The 15,986-nt window shown below is 43.9% G+C and overlaps 2 protein-coding genes across 8 annotated transcripts in view; both read right to left on the minus strand.

Moving 5' to 3' along the window:
* Nucleotides 1-10,749, minus strand: part of LOC138945681 (ankyrin repeat and MYND domain-containing protein 1-like) — a 57,755-nt gene extending 47,006 nt beyond the window's left edge. For all 6 annotated transcript variants that reach the window (XR_011449069.1, XM_070317170.1, XM_070317171.1 and 3 more), the window contains exons 1-2: nt 10,616-10,749; nt 8,700-8,785 (exon numbers count right to left, since the gene is read on the minus strand). Coding sequence is in view for 5 of the 6 variants with exons in the window: in XM_070317170.1 (XP_070173271.1) it covers nt 8,700-8,774 (75 nt within the window). In the remaining variant the exon portion in view is untranslated. The remainder of the gene's footprint in view (nt 1-8,699; nt 8,786-10,615) is intronic.
* LOC138945684 (uncharacterized) lies at nt 608-6,776 on the minus strand. 2 transcript variants are annotated; one of them, XR_011449071.1, is made up of 2 exons: nt 3,814-4,929; nt 608-2,375 (listed from the first exon to the last, which is right to left on the minus strand). XR_011449071.1 is itself a non-coding variant. In XM_070317175.1 (2 exons), the coding sequence occupies exon 2, from the start codon at nt 4,855-4,857 to the stop codon at nt 3,874-3,876; it is 984 nt and encodes a 327-aa protein (XP_070173276.1). In that variant the 5' UTR covers nt 4,858; nt 6,537-6,776; the 3' UTR covers nt 608-3,873. The 2 variants fall into 2 exon arrangements, 1 of the variants encoding a protein (XP_070173276.1); XM_070317175.1 differs by adding an exon at nt 6,537-6,776 and having other exon boundaries at nt 608-4,858.
* Nucleotides 10,750-15,986: the final 5,237 nt, after the last annotated feature.

The following is a 15,986-nucleotide window of genomic DNA, read 5'->3' on the forward strand; positions in this document are numbered from 1 at the left end:
TCAGTGGAATATTTTCATAAATTCCACAAAAACTATGATTGACATAATCATATACATTGGGTTGTACATTTGCATAAATTCACCAAGAACAAAAATTGTCTTACACATCATAGATGGCATTGTCCACTATGTATTAGCTTACTGTTTTTTGTTCTTGTTTCCAGCTTCACCAACAAGCTGTCAAATTTTACTAGACTGGTCACCGGGTTACTTCCCTTTATCTACCGCTTTCTGCATCCGCTCATTAGACCATCATCAAAAAACTTATATTGGCAACTCTAAAAAACAATAAACATTGTGTTTTAGCCCAATTAAAGCACATCGATTAAATACATAATGTCTGTCATTCACCACCAATCCGGCGGTACGCGCCCACACAACTACGTTATGGTGGAGTAAGGGGATGGCGGTGGGGTTGAAAATTTTCGCACAGTTGTTTGGGACGTCTGGCACTGGCTACCGCAGATGCAGAAATGGCAGAGAGACTGATCTTGGGCCGGCTGGCCAATGGGAAGACGGCATTCCGCTCATTAGTTATGCATATGACCTGTGCTCTGGCACCGTCTATACACCACAATCTCGCTTCTCTTCACACCCAAAAATATCATTTATGCTGTGCATAAAATCATTTTTGCATGTTCAGATGTGCGAGGATAGACAAGAATTTAAGATAAAAAGTTTTCCGAAACCGGACAATCAGCCAGCGCCAGCCAGCGCCACAGTCACCACCACAACCACATGAAACGTTCATTGCCAGTTTACGCTGAAAATGTTTATTGGTCGACACCACAGGTCGTTCATTTTCAGCGCAGATAATGCATACAAAATCAGTGGAATATTTTCATAAATTCCACAAAAACTATGATTGACATAATCATATACATTGGGTTGTACATTTGCATAAATTCACCAAGAACAAAAATTGTCTTACACATCATAGATGGCATTGTCCACTATGTATTAGCTTACTGTTTTTTGTTCTTGTTTCCAGCTTCACCAACAAGCTGTCAAATTTTACTAGACTGGTCACCGGGTTACTTCCCTTTATCTACCGCTTTCTGCATCCGCTCATTAGACCATCATCAAAAAACTTATATTGGCAACTCTAAAAAACAATAAACATTGTGTTTTAGCCCAATTAAAGCACATCGATTAAATACATAATGTCTGTCATTCACCACCAATCCGGCGGTACGCGCCACCACCTGATGACTCACATCAGGTACCGCCACCAAGCAAAATCGACCTTTCTCGGAAAGTTGCACTGCACACTTTCTTATAATCCCAGGCTGCACTGCACACCTGTGATCCCATGTTAATGTTCTGCTGCACTGCACGCAGACATGTGCCTGACCTCCCCCTTTCTGTTGCACTGCACACAGAGAGAAGCCCTACGTTTTACCTGATCTACCAGTTGTGCACCCTGATGTAAGACAAGAAAGCGTTAGAAGACCATCTGCCCGCCTGACGGATTTGAGCGTCCGATGCCCCGTTCCGAGCCATGTGGGAGGCACCCCCAATCCTAAAGCTATGCGATTTGAAGTTCTGTTTGGGCAGGCCACAAAATTGGAAAACCAACTGTAGTTGCTCGTTGAATTCCCTGGCCGTTATGGGTGCCCCCGACATAGCTCGGAACAACGGCCCCGTTGCGTTCCCACGAATGCTCATGTAGGCCCGCATGGCCTCTACCGCGCATGGGACGCCTGCCTTGGCTTTCTCTACGGTATGGGTAACTGGTTTTGCGCTAGATTTGAAATTGCGGAACGTTATGGTCAATGCCTGTCCGTCCAGTCGGACATCTCCCCTATGCAATACGTTTTCTGGTTCCCGGGATACCGCCATTTCCCCCACCCGCAATAATGAGTGAAAGGCCAAGGTGCACATAGCCCGGAAACGTATCTTCTCGTAGTTCTCCCCAATGGCCACCTCGCTCTTCTCCATAATTGAGTTAAGGATAGGGACAGTAATGGGCAACCTTGTATCCTTCCCTTTGTCACCCACCCTTTTGCACCCCTGCAGTAGTCTTTTGACAGTATAATCAATAGTGGGATCCCCTAACCCATTCAATTTATGGACGCAACTGATTGCTGAAACTGCGGACATCACCGTTGAAGCCGCCTTCCCTTCCTCATGCAACGAACCAATGTACAGACACACCGCTGCAGTGCTCATTGGCAAGGAAGTAGAAAACCCTCTCTGTTTCAAAAAACTAGTCACGCTCACCCAGGTCCTTCTATATGCTTGTTGTGTCCCTTTGGCGTACGAGGCTGTCAACAGCTCTCCTAGTCGCCTATCCCCCCCAATTGTTCTGGCAGAGGTGAAATCCCAACCGGAAGTGGCTCTGCATGTGGACACAATTGCCGGAACCTCGTCATCTGAAAACGAGACAGCGCATCAGCAATTGCATTGTCAACACCCGCAATGTGTTGTGCTCGGACAACAATATTGTTCCGTAAACAGCACAAGACCAATTGTCTCACCAGAATCATCACCAGGGGTTCTTTTGATGTCTGCTTAGTAATTACGGATACTAAATCTAAATTATCTGTATGAATGACTAAGTATTTGTTCTGAAAGGCCAGCGCCCATGTCTCCAGAGCCAAAACGATAGGATACAATTCCAGTAGGGTGATATTTTGGAGTCGCCACCAGTCGGACCACCTACCCTGAAACCACTGCCTACCGAACAAAGCCCCGTATCCCACTGCCCCGGATGCATCCGTCACTAAATCCAGCTCTTCTGAGGATACTTCCTTGTTCATGAGAAAAAAGCACTTCCCGTTAAATGACTGCAGAAAAGTTAGCCAAGTCTTCAAATCCTCTTTCACCCCTTGGTTCAGCCTCACGAAGAATAGCTGAGAGCGTATGCCTCTAATCAAGTCGATCAATCTCCTCAAGAACGCCCTCCCTGGCACCACTGCCTGGCAAGCAAAGTTCAGCAACCCTATGACCGACTGAATTTCCTTCACTGTTGCTTTCTTCTTTTGTAGTAGGTTCTGTATTTCTTGGGCACACTTCGTGAGTTTTTCCACCGGCAGCCGAATTTCTCTTTCGATTGTGTCTATCTCTATTCCCAGGAATGTCAACCTCGTCTCTGGGCCCTCCGTCTTATCAGGTGCCATGGGAACTCCTATTTCCTCACACAAACCCAGAAATTTGTCTAGGTATTCTTTGCCTAGCTGCTTCGATACTGCCGCAAGGAAAAAATCATCCAGGTAGTGCACTAATGGTATCCCTAACTTCTGAACAGCAATCCACTCCAAAGCCGTGCCTAGTTCTTCGAACAAGTGACAAGACGAAGAACAACCCATCTGAAGCGAAAGATCAACATAAAAACTTCCTTGCCAGCTCAGTACGAAGAGGTTTTGGTCACTAGGGTGAATAGGCAACAACCTAAAAGCTTTCTCCACATCAGTTTTTGCCATAAATGCTGTATTTCCTACTGTCTGCACTAACTGTACTGCATCTTGCACATTGGCATATGACACTGTGGCCATGTCTTCCTCTATGAAATCATTTATGGATGCCCCCTTCGGGTGAGATAGATGATGTATCATCCTATACTTTCCTTTCGTCTTTTTCTCTACCAAGCCGATTGGAGAACATTGGAACTGAGTAAAAGGAATATGCCTAAAGGGACCTACTAACCTCCCCTCTTCTATTTCCTTCTTTATGTGCGCTTCTACTACTTCTGGCATTTCTTCTGCTGACTTCAGGTTCTTCTGAACTACACTATTTGGGGCTCCTGTGAACCCTACCCGGAAACCCTCTCTGAATCCCTGTATTAAAGCCCGCTTCTTCTGTGGATCGTACCCTTCCAGCCACTTTTCCAGCTTGTCCGCCTTCACTGGCGTGGCCCCCGTGCCCCAGTCTTCATTTCTTTCCTTCTCCTGCTTCTTTTCCCCCCCGTCCCGCTCGAAAGGGGTGCCCTTTGGCGCTGCATTTTCGGATTGCGTGTTGCCCCCCACACTGCGAGCAAAAGTGCTTGAAGCCACAATTGGGGCGGCTGCAAGATCCCTGTTCATTGAACTGGAAGCAGAAGCCCCCCACTTTGGCTGGGTTTCCACTTCCAGTCTTCCCCCCTGCGCCACCCTGCGGCTTCTTCTTTCCCCCGTCATGGGTCTGGGTGGCAGGCTCTAAGCGGGTGGTGGCGAACAGGTCCGCGTCGCTGTCCCCCCATGCCCTTTCTCCTGCAGCAATTGCGAGCCGGTAGCGGTAGTCATAGTCCCGCCAATTGCCCTGCAGCTCATGCAGGGTACACACCCGAGCAAAGTGGGCACCCAGGCCCCTGTGTACCTCTTTCGCTCTGTCCTGTAGTATAGTGGTATAAATGTTCCAGGCCTTCACCCACTCTGTGAAGGTTAACAGTTTCTTTTCTTTCTTCTTCTTCTTCTTCTTTTTGTCTTCATCGTCCTCATCCGAGTCCTCCTCCAGCATTTCCTTCGGGTCCGCGGGCAGGAGTATTGCGAACCTAACCGCCACACCGCTCCAGATCTTTTCCTTTATTGTCTTTGGCACGTGTAGGTCAATGGGCAACATTTTCTGGTTGCCGGTTGCCCACGCCTGTGTACCGCTAGTGTTAGATTGCTCACCGGAGTGTCCAGAGTGCCCAGCCATGCCTGAGTTGGATTTTCCACCCGTAGAGGTGGTCGATCCTGCGGGCGATGCCTCAGGCGCCGGCGTCTTGGCGGCCCGAATCTCCGCAATCTCCTTCCTCAGGGCCTTCTGCTCAGCAAGGAGCTGGGTTAGCGACTCCTTCACGCCCATTTCGTCCTCTCCTTCAGCCTCCTCGTCTCGAAACCTCTTCGGGGGCTGCTTTGAGGGACGCCCCGGTCGCTTGGTTGGACGCTTCGACATCCTGAAACATTTCAAAGGCCACTAAGCATCAGGGGCCTATTTTTTTTTTTTTTTTTTTTTTTTTTTTTTTTTTTTTTTTTTTTTTTTTTTTTTTTTTTTTTTTTTTATATATATGCAGCACGGGCTGTACCAATAAAACATTCCCCATGAAGTCACAACCGGTTCTACCAAACCAGAACCAACAATGACGTCACTCCAGAAGCTGGAAAGGATATTCCCTCCTATTCCACTCCCGGCATCAAAGCTCTGCGTCTGGCGTCTTCGGTAGAACCCAACCACTTCAGTCTGGGAATAAACCTTGGTACCCCGTTCGTGCTGCATCTACACTCCTATTGTGGTTCTGCCCTCAGCACGAGAGTACACCTAAGAAAACACTGTCAATCTGATCATGCAGCACGGGCTGTACCAATACACATTCCCCATGAAGTCACAACCGGTTCTACCAAACCAGAACCAACAATGACGTCACTCCAAAAGCTGGAAAGGATACCCCATCCTATTCCACTCCCGGCATCAAAGCTCTGCGTCTGGCGTCTTCGGTAGAACCCAACCACTTCAGTCTGGGAATAAACCTTGGTACCCCGTCCGTGCTGCATCTACCCCTATTGTGGTTCTGCCATCAGCACGAGAGGATACCGGCTATCACTATTAGCCCCCACTTCCCTCTCACCCGCTGAACAACCACAACACCTTCTTACCTCATTGGTCTATATGCCGACTGTCCAACAGAACTTTTCTCAGTGCTCTGTACAGTAGCATGTGCCCCGACCCTGACAGATGAATCCCATCTGCTAAAAAATGTTTCTGATACTGAGCAAACTTCTCTGCTGGAGGGAAAGCCACGTAGTGGGGGAACAAACCCACTATCCTGTGTGCCGTTTTCAGCTGTTGATGAAGAAGCCTATTCACCTCCCTGGCTATGTCATTGAAACCCCCCCAGCCACTGTATCTCTGTGTCATCCCTGACACCACCACTACTGAGTTTGCCAATGTTTGCACCCTCACACACAGATGCCACAGCTCACGAAACACTTTATTCGGTGTCGTTCCGGGAACAATATTATTGTCCCCCACCATTAGCACTATCACTCCCCATTTTTTCCGGGTGAAAATGGCCCTGTTCTGTTCTAGCATTGATTCAACGTCGCTTATTTTTCGGCCCCCTCTCCCATCGAATATCTGCTCAAAACCATCAAAACCTAAATCTGGCCGCACCCCCTCATCTGTGTTCACAAATCGCTGAAACCTCCACGTGAAAGAGTGCCCGACCACCGCACAACTTGTAAACATTTTCGCTCCCGCCGTCTTTCTTCACAAAGAAACTAGTCACGTGACCGAGCGATTCGCGTTGCCACTGCTCGGACCAATTTTAATGCCAGGAGAAGATGATACTGTCTTCTTTTCTCCCTGAACACTTTTACTGACGGCTGTCAGCTAATTGTACCATCACCGTCTACCTAGCTATCACCCTCGTTCCTTCGAGTGTCACTCCCGGCAAACGTGAAACCACGTGTTTCTGCCTACGGTGCCACGCTGTCTCCCAGTTTCCCAAACTCCAAACTTTCCTTGCAGACAACTAATTGGCCCCACTCGAGCCTATTACCGCTGTTTCGATCTCAATCGCCCCTCTCGACAATCAAGCAACAAAACAAAACAAAACAAGGTAAAAGTACGTGTACCTTCTCTTTCCAAAATCCTTGAAACGTTGAAAATTTTCGCACAGTTGTTTGGGACGTCTGGCACTGGCTACCGCAGATGCAGAAATGGCAGAGAGACTGATCTTGGGCCGGCTGGCCAATGGGAAGACGGCATTCCGCTCATTAGTTATGCATATGACCTGTGCTCTGGCACCGTCTATACACCACAATCTCGCTTCTCTTCACACCCAAAAATATCATTTTTTTCTCCCCTCTCTATGATGTTTCACAGTTCATTTCTTCTCATCAATCCCTGTTTTTGCCCAACATAACTATAAACAGTACTTTGAACTTACCTCCCTTCTGTCGTCTGCTGTTTGGGCGCAAACAGCTCTATTTTGGATGCGGTTTTTTTTCTTTTTCAGACGATCCAAAAAAAAAGATTAGGGTCGGGCCTAAAAACTAGGGTCGGTCGGGTTACCGTAAACAGACCTAGAGTCGAACCCACTTAAAACGAACACGCTAGTTACGAATTTTGACTTATAACGTATTAGTTTTAAGTTCCCAACTGAATACCTCTTTCTTCATGCTTAAAAAAAATGCTTGAAACGAATTCTTTGTAACGAATTTATGCTTATAACGAGCACTTTTTGGATTCCCAAGCATGCATAATGTCTGTAATTTACTCACGCTTATGACGAAATCTTTAAACTCGTCCCGAGATCGACATATCATGGGAATTTGAGAAGTTTGAATACATGTGTCAAAGTCTTCCCTTGCGTCGACTGCTTGAACCATTGCTCAACCGATCACTGAATAAAGTTAAACTGATTACACTGTACTCACAAAACAATTTCAAATTTAGAATCAAAGTGATTGATAGCTCAGACACTGAACATGAATGACTGACTGACGTTTATTTCCTTCGCGAATACCAAAAACGAAACATCAATGTTTTGAACGGAAGCCATTGCCAAAAAATATAGATGCCAGAGTGGTTTCCCTTGGACGAGGGAAACCACACTCTCAACGTTTGCGTTCGCCGGTTCGCGATAGTTTATCAGTCAGTCAGTGCTTTCGATTTGGATTTGAACATCATGTTGCAACCAACAAAAAAAAACTAAATTGGCCAAGGTTTGCTACCCGTCGCCAAGGTAAGTGATTCCGGACAAATGATAGGAACACCGCGAATGTGGACAGTGCCAGTGTGTGTGTGACCAAAAACGTAACAACTGGATGAAACATATGTGTGCTCACTCTCACTCAAACTCAACAATCATCACTCAACATGAGACACACATGAACATGTAACTGAATATGTCACTTTATTGTCCAAACGTGAAGCAGCATGAAAGTTGCGAAAGAAACAAATTGAAACACCATAAAATGTACAAGACTTAAAAAAATATATATATATTTAAAAAAAACAATCAATTTTCTTAATACGAATTTTGGTTAAGACGAACTTTTTTTCCGATCCCCAGTGATTCGTCTTAAGCGAGTTCGACTGTATTTTTTTTTTTGGCCTAAGCAAACAAACTAACAAACAAACAAAGAATAAGGGAAATACAGCCAAGAATCTGCAAACATACCCTCTGCTTTTTGTATTCTAAAATACACAGCCATTGCGCCAAGCTTTTTATGACAGACTACTTTCCACTCTTTGAATTACTATTTCATTTTGCTCTACCACTTAGCAAATCCCTATATTTTCTGACACAAAGACACATGCAATAACAGGATCCGTAGAAAAATTTGCTTTCAGAGAGTATTCTATTAGCAAGACTTGTTATCGCTTGGGGCTTGGACAGTACGCCAGCATTCTGTAACGGTATCCACTCTGTTTATAAAAATCTGCTTCAAAATGAACACACAGTATATATCCATATTCACACACACACACTTGTATACACACACGTTGATAACCACACACACACACTTGTGTACTCACACACACACAAGCATACACATGCTTGTACACACACATGCACATATAAATATGTATATACACACACAGTACACTTGTACACACATGTATGCATACACACACACACAGTTGTGTGCAAACATGCATGCACATGCACATATGCAGATACACACACACACTTGTACATACACACACTTGTACACACACACACACACACACACACACTTGTACGTCACATGCACGCATGCACACACACACGCACACACACACAAACTAACCTTGACAGACTTTTCTTCACCATTACTAATGAAAGAAGCTGCAGTGTTCAGTCGTGACATGGAACAAGATGCCATCTTCAAGTCTCCTGTAGACATTAGCATTAGTATCTTTAAAAGGGACATTACATCTTGGCACGTGAACATGTACACCACCATAAATATGTGAGCCTGCATGGGAAAACCCGGCTAAAGACGCAGCGAGCTATTTTCGGCTACAATGGAAATAGGTAAGAAGGGATAAAAGTATCAATCTTCTGAGTGACTGCTAAATCGCTTTATTGATCTAACTTCATCATTACGTGTACATATTTCAAAACAGCACTGGGGAAAAAATATTACAGTTAGATCAATTCTGTTTTTTGTAAAATATTTGTCAAAGTCTGAAGTTTCATATATCATTTCATTTTCAAAGAGTAAAAAGTCAAAATGTTCCCATACACCGATTAACAGTTCCGCGGCCATTTTAGATTCGCACATGCGCACATCTTTTTCTACGAGCACTTTTGCTTCTTAATTCTTCCTCTTCCAGTTTCCTGATTTTGAGAAAATGCACATCCGTTTTTTCTTCTTCTTCCTGTTCCGGTTGATTTGAGAAAGCGTAGATTCAGTCGGCAGAAAGTGCAATTTTGTAGTCTTCCAGCCCTAAAGTTGCTTTTGAGTGTTTGACAGGCATGGGAATTGAAAATTGTAAAAAAGGCGGAAAATTTATAACTGAAGACGCGAAGCGTCAAGTCGACGGCGCGAAGCGCCTAGCCTTACTAGGGGGGTCCGGGGGCATGCCCCCCCGGAAAAAAATTTTCTCCAAAGAACCCAGATGGTGCAATCTGGTGTCATCTGAGCTCCAAGTTTGCCATTAAATTCTGTTTTTAGAATCAGAGTTTTTAGTACAAAAATGTACCAAATTTTGCTTACATGTATTATATATGGTTTAAATTTGTAAAAAAATTTATCTGTTGAGACAAACAGGAAAATGTAACTTGTAACACAATCTGTGCAATCTGGTTTACTTTCAAACATAATAGTTCAATAACTGAGGCGGGCGGTAGCGTGAACAAAGTACGGAAAGTTTTCGCGGGCTTTTGCGCAAAGGCCAAAGTAACCGGTGCTTTTTTTGTGTGCCTCCCCCCTTTATTTTTTCGGCGGACACTTTTGCATTTTCGGCGGAACAAAAAAAAAATTCGGCGGAAATCCGCCATTCGGCGGACAATTCCCATGCCTGGTTTGAGGAAAGAGTGTCCTAAAGGTTCTAAGGATTACTTCGTCCACACAAACACGCAATTTTCCTTTGATTTGAACGCGTCCGCAGATAAATTTTTTGCGATTACGTTTGTACTTCTTCCTCTTCCGCTTTCCTTCTTCGTTCCATGTAAATGCCGAAACTGTTAACTGGTGTATTTAGCCTGGTTTTCCCATGCAGGCTCACATATGTCTAGGTTTTCACTTGTGATAAGAGCGTATCTTTCCACTTCAAATTAGCGGTCTCTCTTGAATTCATATTTTATGTGAAGGATGGCAATTTAAATACAATAAAAATGTCATAAGTAAAACTAAAAGACAGTGTCCATGCCTGAGTATGATTTAAAAAAAAATGACCACAATTATGAATGCATCATAAGCATAACTGCATTTCAAACGTAATTAAGAGCTATGAACAATAATCAAACCTGAAGTTTGTTTGTTTGGTCAGCAGCACTGACATGCACTAACCAGCACAATCTGATGAGGATAATCATCCTACTTAAACTCTGTTGAACGCAGTCATCAGTGCTATTTGAGAAGAAATGTGTCATTCTTTCACGCGGGAGAAAGATTAAGCTAAATAAGACGATAAGTCTAAGAACATATCGAGGAAAAATGATCGGAAAGGGAAAGGAAATCGACTTCAAAACCCATCTTTTCGAGAAAAATTCCCTTACCTTTGTCACTTCTCGACTAAAGAGATATCCCGTAACACAGAAACGCACAACGGGGTCTATCATGGGCGGCACAACTCCTCGTGATGTAACATTTTTGAGACGCAGAAAGTCACTCGCGCGTAAATTTGACGGCTGCCATGTTGTACGACTAGTTGCCGAGATACAGGGGACGCTACTCCAGTGGCAAAGAACGCAAATGTGCTTCTATGTGTGGTACTCCAACGCCAAACCAGACATATAATTAATAATTAACATGTATTGTTTTCAAGAAATAACATTCTATGACTTGATCAGAAATTAATTGTTTCCCGTGTCTCAGGAACAACCTATCAATCTAGGTTCAATCTTCGCCAACATGTTAATAATGGTCAATTCATTGATCGCTGAACATTATTGGAAGAAGAAGAAGAAGAAGGGGAAGCAAGCGCGCTCAGCTATTCTGTGTACGAGTTCCGTCCCATAGAATACTGCAGTCTTTGCGATCAGTGAGGGCCCCAAAGGGGGGGTATCATCACGATCACGGGAAGGGAAATTTTAGCTTTCACGATCACAGTTACCTTGATTTTTGTTTTCACGATCACGAACACCAGTGGCAAATCACGGTCACGGTAAAAGTTGCATGTACAGAAAGCACGTGTCAAAGTAAACACAACCACACAGTAATTCGCTCCTCTGGATCTATTGTTTATGATCAACTGGAGTCAGCAGCCACTCATTATTTCTTTTAAAGTTAGTATTATTATTTTGTTTTGTTTTACAGCCGGGGGGGGGGGGGGGTTCCGGAACCCCTGTAACACCCCCCCCCCCCCGTAATCCGCCCCTGCACTCACACACATTCAACTCCCACACCCTCACTCACACACATGAATATATACTTGCACAATTTCACATTTCCAGAGCTAAATCTTTTAAACCCATTTTCTCAAAAACTATTGGGTGGATTGAAATTAAAGTACATGTATGTGTGATGGTAGAGTCTATAATCCTGACCAAAGGTCAGTCTAGGAATCATGAAGGTGGGTGAAGGAATATACACTCATACACATTCAACTCCCACACCCTCACTCACACACATGAATATATACTTGCACAATTTCACATTTCCAGAGCTAAATCTTTTAAACCCATTTTCTAAAAAAACTATTGGGTGGATTGAAATTAAACTACATGTATGTGTGATGGTAGAGTCTATAATAACAAAATCCCCAACGAACATGACTTTGGTCGACTTTGACATGAGGATCAAGTGACCCAAACTGGCACGTCTCCCCGCCATAGTTCCTGAATTTAACCCATTGTTGATAAGTTTACAGGCGCTAAAATAAATCCAAGCTTAATGCAAAGAAGCGACAATTAGAATCTATGCCAAGCGTGTCCACGTTGCTGGGATGAAAAACACATTTCTAGTTTCGGTTTTGGCTACACGCAGACTCGATCAGACTCGAGCCAGTCGAGGTCACACTGAGCGAGTGACAGCCGGACGTGACAATGTCGACAATATCAATGATCTCAATCAATCTCAAAGATCTTAAACAAATTTCAAGATCTTTGCCTACATTCAGAACAGTCATAGAGCAACATAGACAGGGCCGGACTAGGGGGGGAGGGGGGTTTACAGGGGTTGCGCAACCCCGCACCCCCCCTGGCTTAAGCATGTACCTCCCAAACGCTTTTTTTTTGTGGGGGAGGAAAGGGGGGGGGGGTTGCATCTGGATCATCAGTGAAATCCGAGGAGGAATCGCACCTCTCACCCCCTTTCGAAAGACATTTTTCTTCAACGATTTTTGTGATGAAAAGTATGAGTCCTTACAATCTCAATTCTTCTTCATTGCCTATACAGCTTGCTGTCGAATTTACCTTTTTCGTTCAAGGAGAGGCTTCCTTTCCCTCCAGAAACATCAAAAAACGTTCAGCTTCAAGGGGGCTTCGCCCCCTTGCAACCCCCACCAAGGGGGCTTCGCCCCCTGGACCCCCACCAAGGGGCCTTGCCTCCTGGACCCTCAACTGTAACCCCCACCCCCATCCCCTAGTACTTACTTAGTCCGGCTCTGATAGATGACATACCTTCACATTTCGTCTTCGGAAAGACGGACCCGTAGCCTGACCTTTCCACCAAGGAAGGCATTCTCGCCGCCTGCTTTGGTCTGGCTTGAATCCACAAAATATAACAGAAGTTCGATGACAGTACCGCTGCACGCCATTTTTGATCTTCGAATTCGAATTTGACTGAATGCACTCAAAACTTTAGCACGAAGCCCTTCCATTGGATGAAGTTTGGCAGACTTTTGCAATTCGCCTTCTGATTGGATCTCTTTTTTGTGTGATTGGTTCTCTTAAAGAGAAGCAATTGCTGTCAAAATCATATTTCTGAATGTGTTGTTGCTTCCCTTCAATTGGGATTAGCTCCTTGACGAATAGAGGATCATACTCATAGGGTGATACAGCTGTGAAAAATGTATGTTGAAAATAAAATGCTTTGCAATAATGCCCATCACGATCACGAAAACAAATGACGATCACGATCACGAGACTTGATTTTTTTGTCATCACGGATCACGGGCAAAGTCCCATCACGATCACAGAAATGGAAATTTCGGCAATCACGGTCACAGAAAGGTCAAAAAACACCAATCACGATCACGATTTTAAACCCTTTGGGGCCCTCATCAGTGCTGCTGTCGAGTGATTTATTTTCAACATGCGCAAGATAGACGATTTACTCACCTTCTCGTACGATATCATCGGAGCGTGTAAACAGGAGAATCATGTGCTGGACAAACTCATGTTTAGGGTACACTAAGTTCTACCATAGATGTGTATTGTCAAGGGATATCTATGGTTCTACCGAGCTGAAAAGCTGACTGAAGCTCGACCCAAAACTGACTGACTCAGTTATTGTGTCGCTGTGACTCGCATTGTCCACTGCTATGACTGTATGTTCATAGGTTTAAACAGGGACCTAATATAGGTCTATGGTTTAAATAAGTATTTACTGTTGGACTGAATGTTTGCATATTAACACGCTAAAAGCAAGAAAGGTCTATTTCAGAAACCTGGGGGAAACTAATGTGATTCTTATAGTTACAGGTTCGAAATGTAGGAAACAGCAGTATTTAACTGATTTCTTCTGCATTGAATCTTGCTTTGTGCAATCAGCATAGAAGATTGCAGAGAGTGTATTCTGATGATTTAAAATGTGTGTATTATTATTGAGCAGCCCTTATATTACTGACGTTCTCAAAGGCTGTGGGGCCTACAACTATCTTTCCTCTCTTAGCCTTGAAAACATGTCAATTCAGGATGACGACTTGGGGCAGTGTATCCATAACCATGGTATCAGTCTGCCTATCTCCCGGGTCAACGAATGTGCAGACTTGTTAGTGCCTTAATTATCCCCCTTCAATTACACACAAGCACAAGACCAAGTACGCACGGAAAAGATCCTGTAATCCATGTCAGAGTTCGGTGGGTTACTGATGATAGTAGACAAAACCAAGCATGCATCCCCTGAAAGCGGCCGTATGGCTGCCTAAATGGCGGTATAAATACGGTCATACACGTAAACACCGTGGGAGTTTCAGCCCATGAACGACAGAACAAGAAGGCCGCCGGGTGCAATGGTTAGTACGTGTCCTTTCTTTGCCGTTGCTGTCACTTCAGTTCTTTTCCACGTGTCAGTACATTTTGTGTGTGCGTGTGTGATTTAAAGGGTATTTTATTCATAGACATGTTTACAAAGTGGGCCGTGGAATTTATGATATGATATCATAAAGGAGCACAACAAGATAAACTTTACATGTGCTTTTTTTTAGGAAAAGAATAAAGTGGCGGACGATCAGTATTGATCAACAACAACAACAACAACAACAACAACAACAACAACAAAGAAACACACAGATTCTGAGTCCCCCCCCCCCCCCCCCCCCTGTCAGTCACGGTGAACTAATAATGATTGGAGTGTATTACTGCAGCCTTTAATCAATAATACCACATCGATAAATGTATCTAGTGCGAGAACATTCCTGATATAATAGTCCAGCGGCTCTCCGCGGAGAGTCCACCCGATAAGTGATGTTCTCATTTCGCGGCTTAGCTTCTTAGGGTGACTTGATTGCACTGTTCGCCAAAACAGCGGAGCATAGTCAGGAGCGATCGAACTTAATTTCAAAATTAAACTGTCTTAGCCTAATTCGAGTTTTTTTTCTTTTTCGGAATACTCTTGTTCAGGAACTTAATGTCGACAGGTTGCAAGTCTATGACTTAAGTTCGTGTGACTGCAGGGGGTGGGGGTGGGATGGGTTGGGGTGGATGGAGGTTGTAGAGTTGACGTCAAGGACTGTCGACACTTTCATAAAAAAAATGCCTCAGCTATTTTGACCATTTCGGCAAATTTGACTCAAATAACAAATTCTAACACTGATCGATATACCTGGCTTGTTACAGAGCACCAAATATGAGGTGAAGAAACTGACACATGATTTGAATATTTGTGTTCACATCTGGAAAAAAATGAATTGGTCAAAAGCCATGCACTAGACTATTCTAGGACGGTTATTTGTTTGTTCGTTTATTTTGTGTGTTTGCTGAGTTGATCTTATTTCACTATCCGGTTTCTCTACTGGCACACACACACACACACACACACACACGCACGCTCGCACGCACGCACACACGTACACACACACACACACACACACACACACACACATACACACACACACACACACACTCACACACTCACACACACACACACGCACGCTCACACGCACGCTCGCACGCACGCATGTACGCTCGTACAGGAAACTCTTCAATACAACTTCTCCATTTATTATCTTTAATTTAACAACATATTCTTGAATAGTAATGCGTAACTGGAATAGCGAAATCCTGATTTTAGCAGAAAGAACAATATCACTTCACACCTGTTTCATTGCTTGTTAATTGTACCGTCGTAAAATCCGCTTACACTAAGTTGCAAAACACGTGACAAAAGCTCATCCACGATGCTTTGATCGTTTTCAAGCTTTCAAAACAGGTACAAAAACAGGTTATTGAATATCGTGAACCGAATGAATTTCAAAGGATCGGATTTTGTCAGTCTAATGAATATTTAGACCCCTTGACCAACCTCCAAATTGATTAAAAGTAACCCAAACATGCGGGGACAATGAGTAAAACGCCAAGAGTATTTCAGATTAAATGAAATCGCATGGGAGAAACCCTGCAATAAGAATGTCAGGTAGCCTCCAAGTGAATATCTTCATACCAAATGGTTTTGTATTCCTTGACCATGGACTATAAGTAAAACAAAATAACAAAAAGAAACTGAAAACAAAACAATTTGGTGGGAATTTTACATAAAACGCCGAGA

The sequence above is a fragment of the Littorina saxatilis genome, linkage group LG13 (genome assembly GCF_037325665.1).
Source record: "Littorina saxatilis isolate snail1 linkage group LG13, US_GU_Lsax_2.0, whole genome shotgun sequence".
In the NCBI taxonomy this organism is placed as follows: Eukaryota; Metazoa; Mollusca; class Gastropoda; order Littorinimorpha; family Littorinidae; genus Littorina; species Littorina saxatilis.

Coding starts and splice junctions, on each gene's coding strand:
- LOC138945684 (XM_070317175.1), bottom strand. CDS start 4,857: ATGTCGAAGCGTCCAACCAAGCGACCGGGGCGTCCCTCAAAGCAGCCC.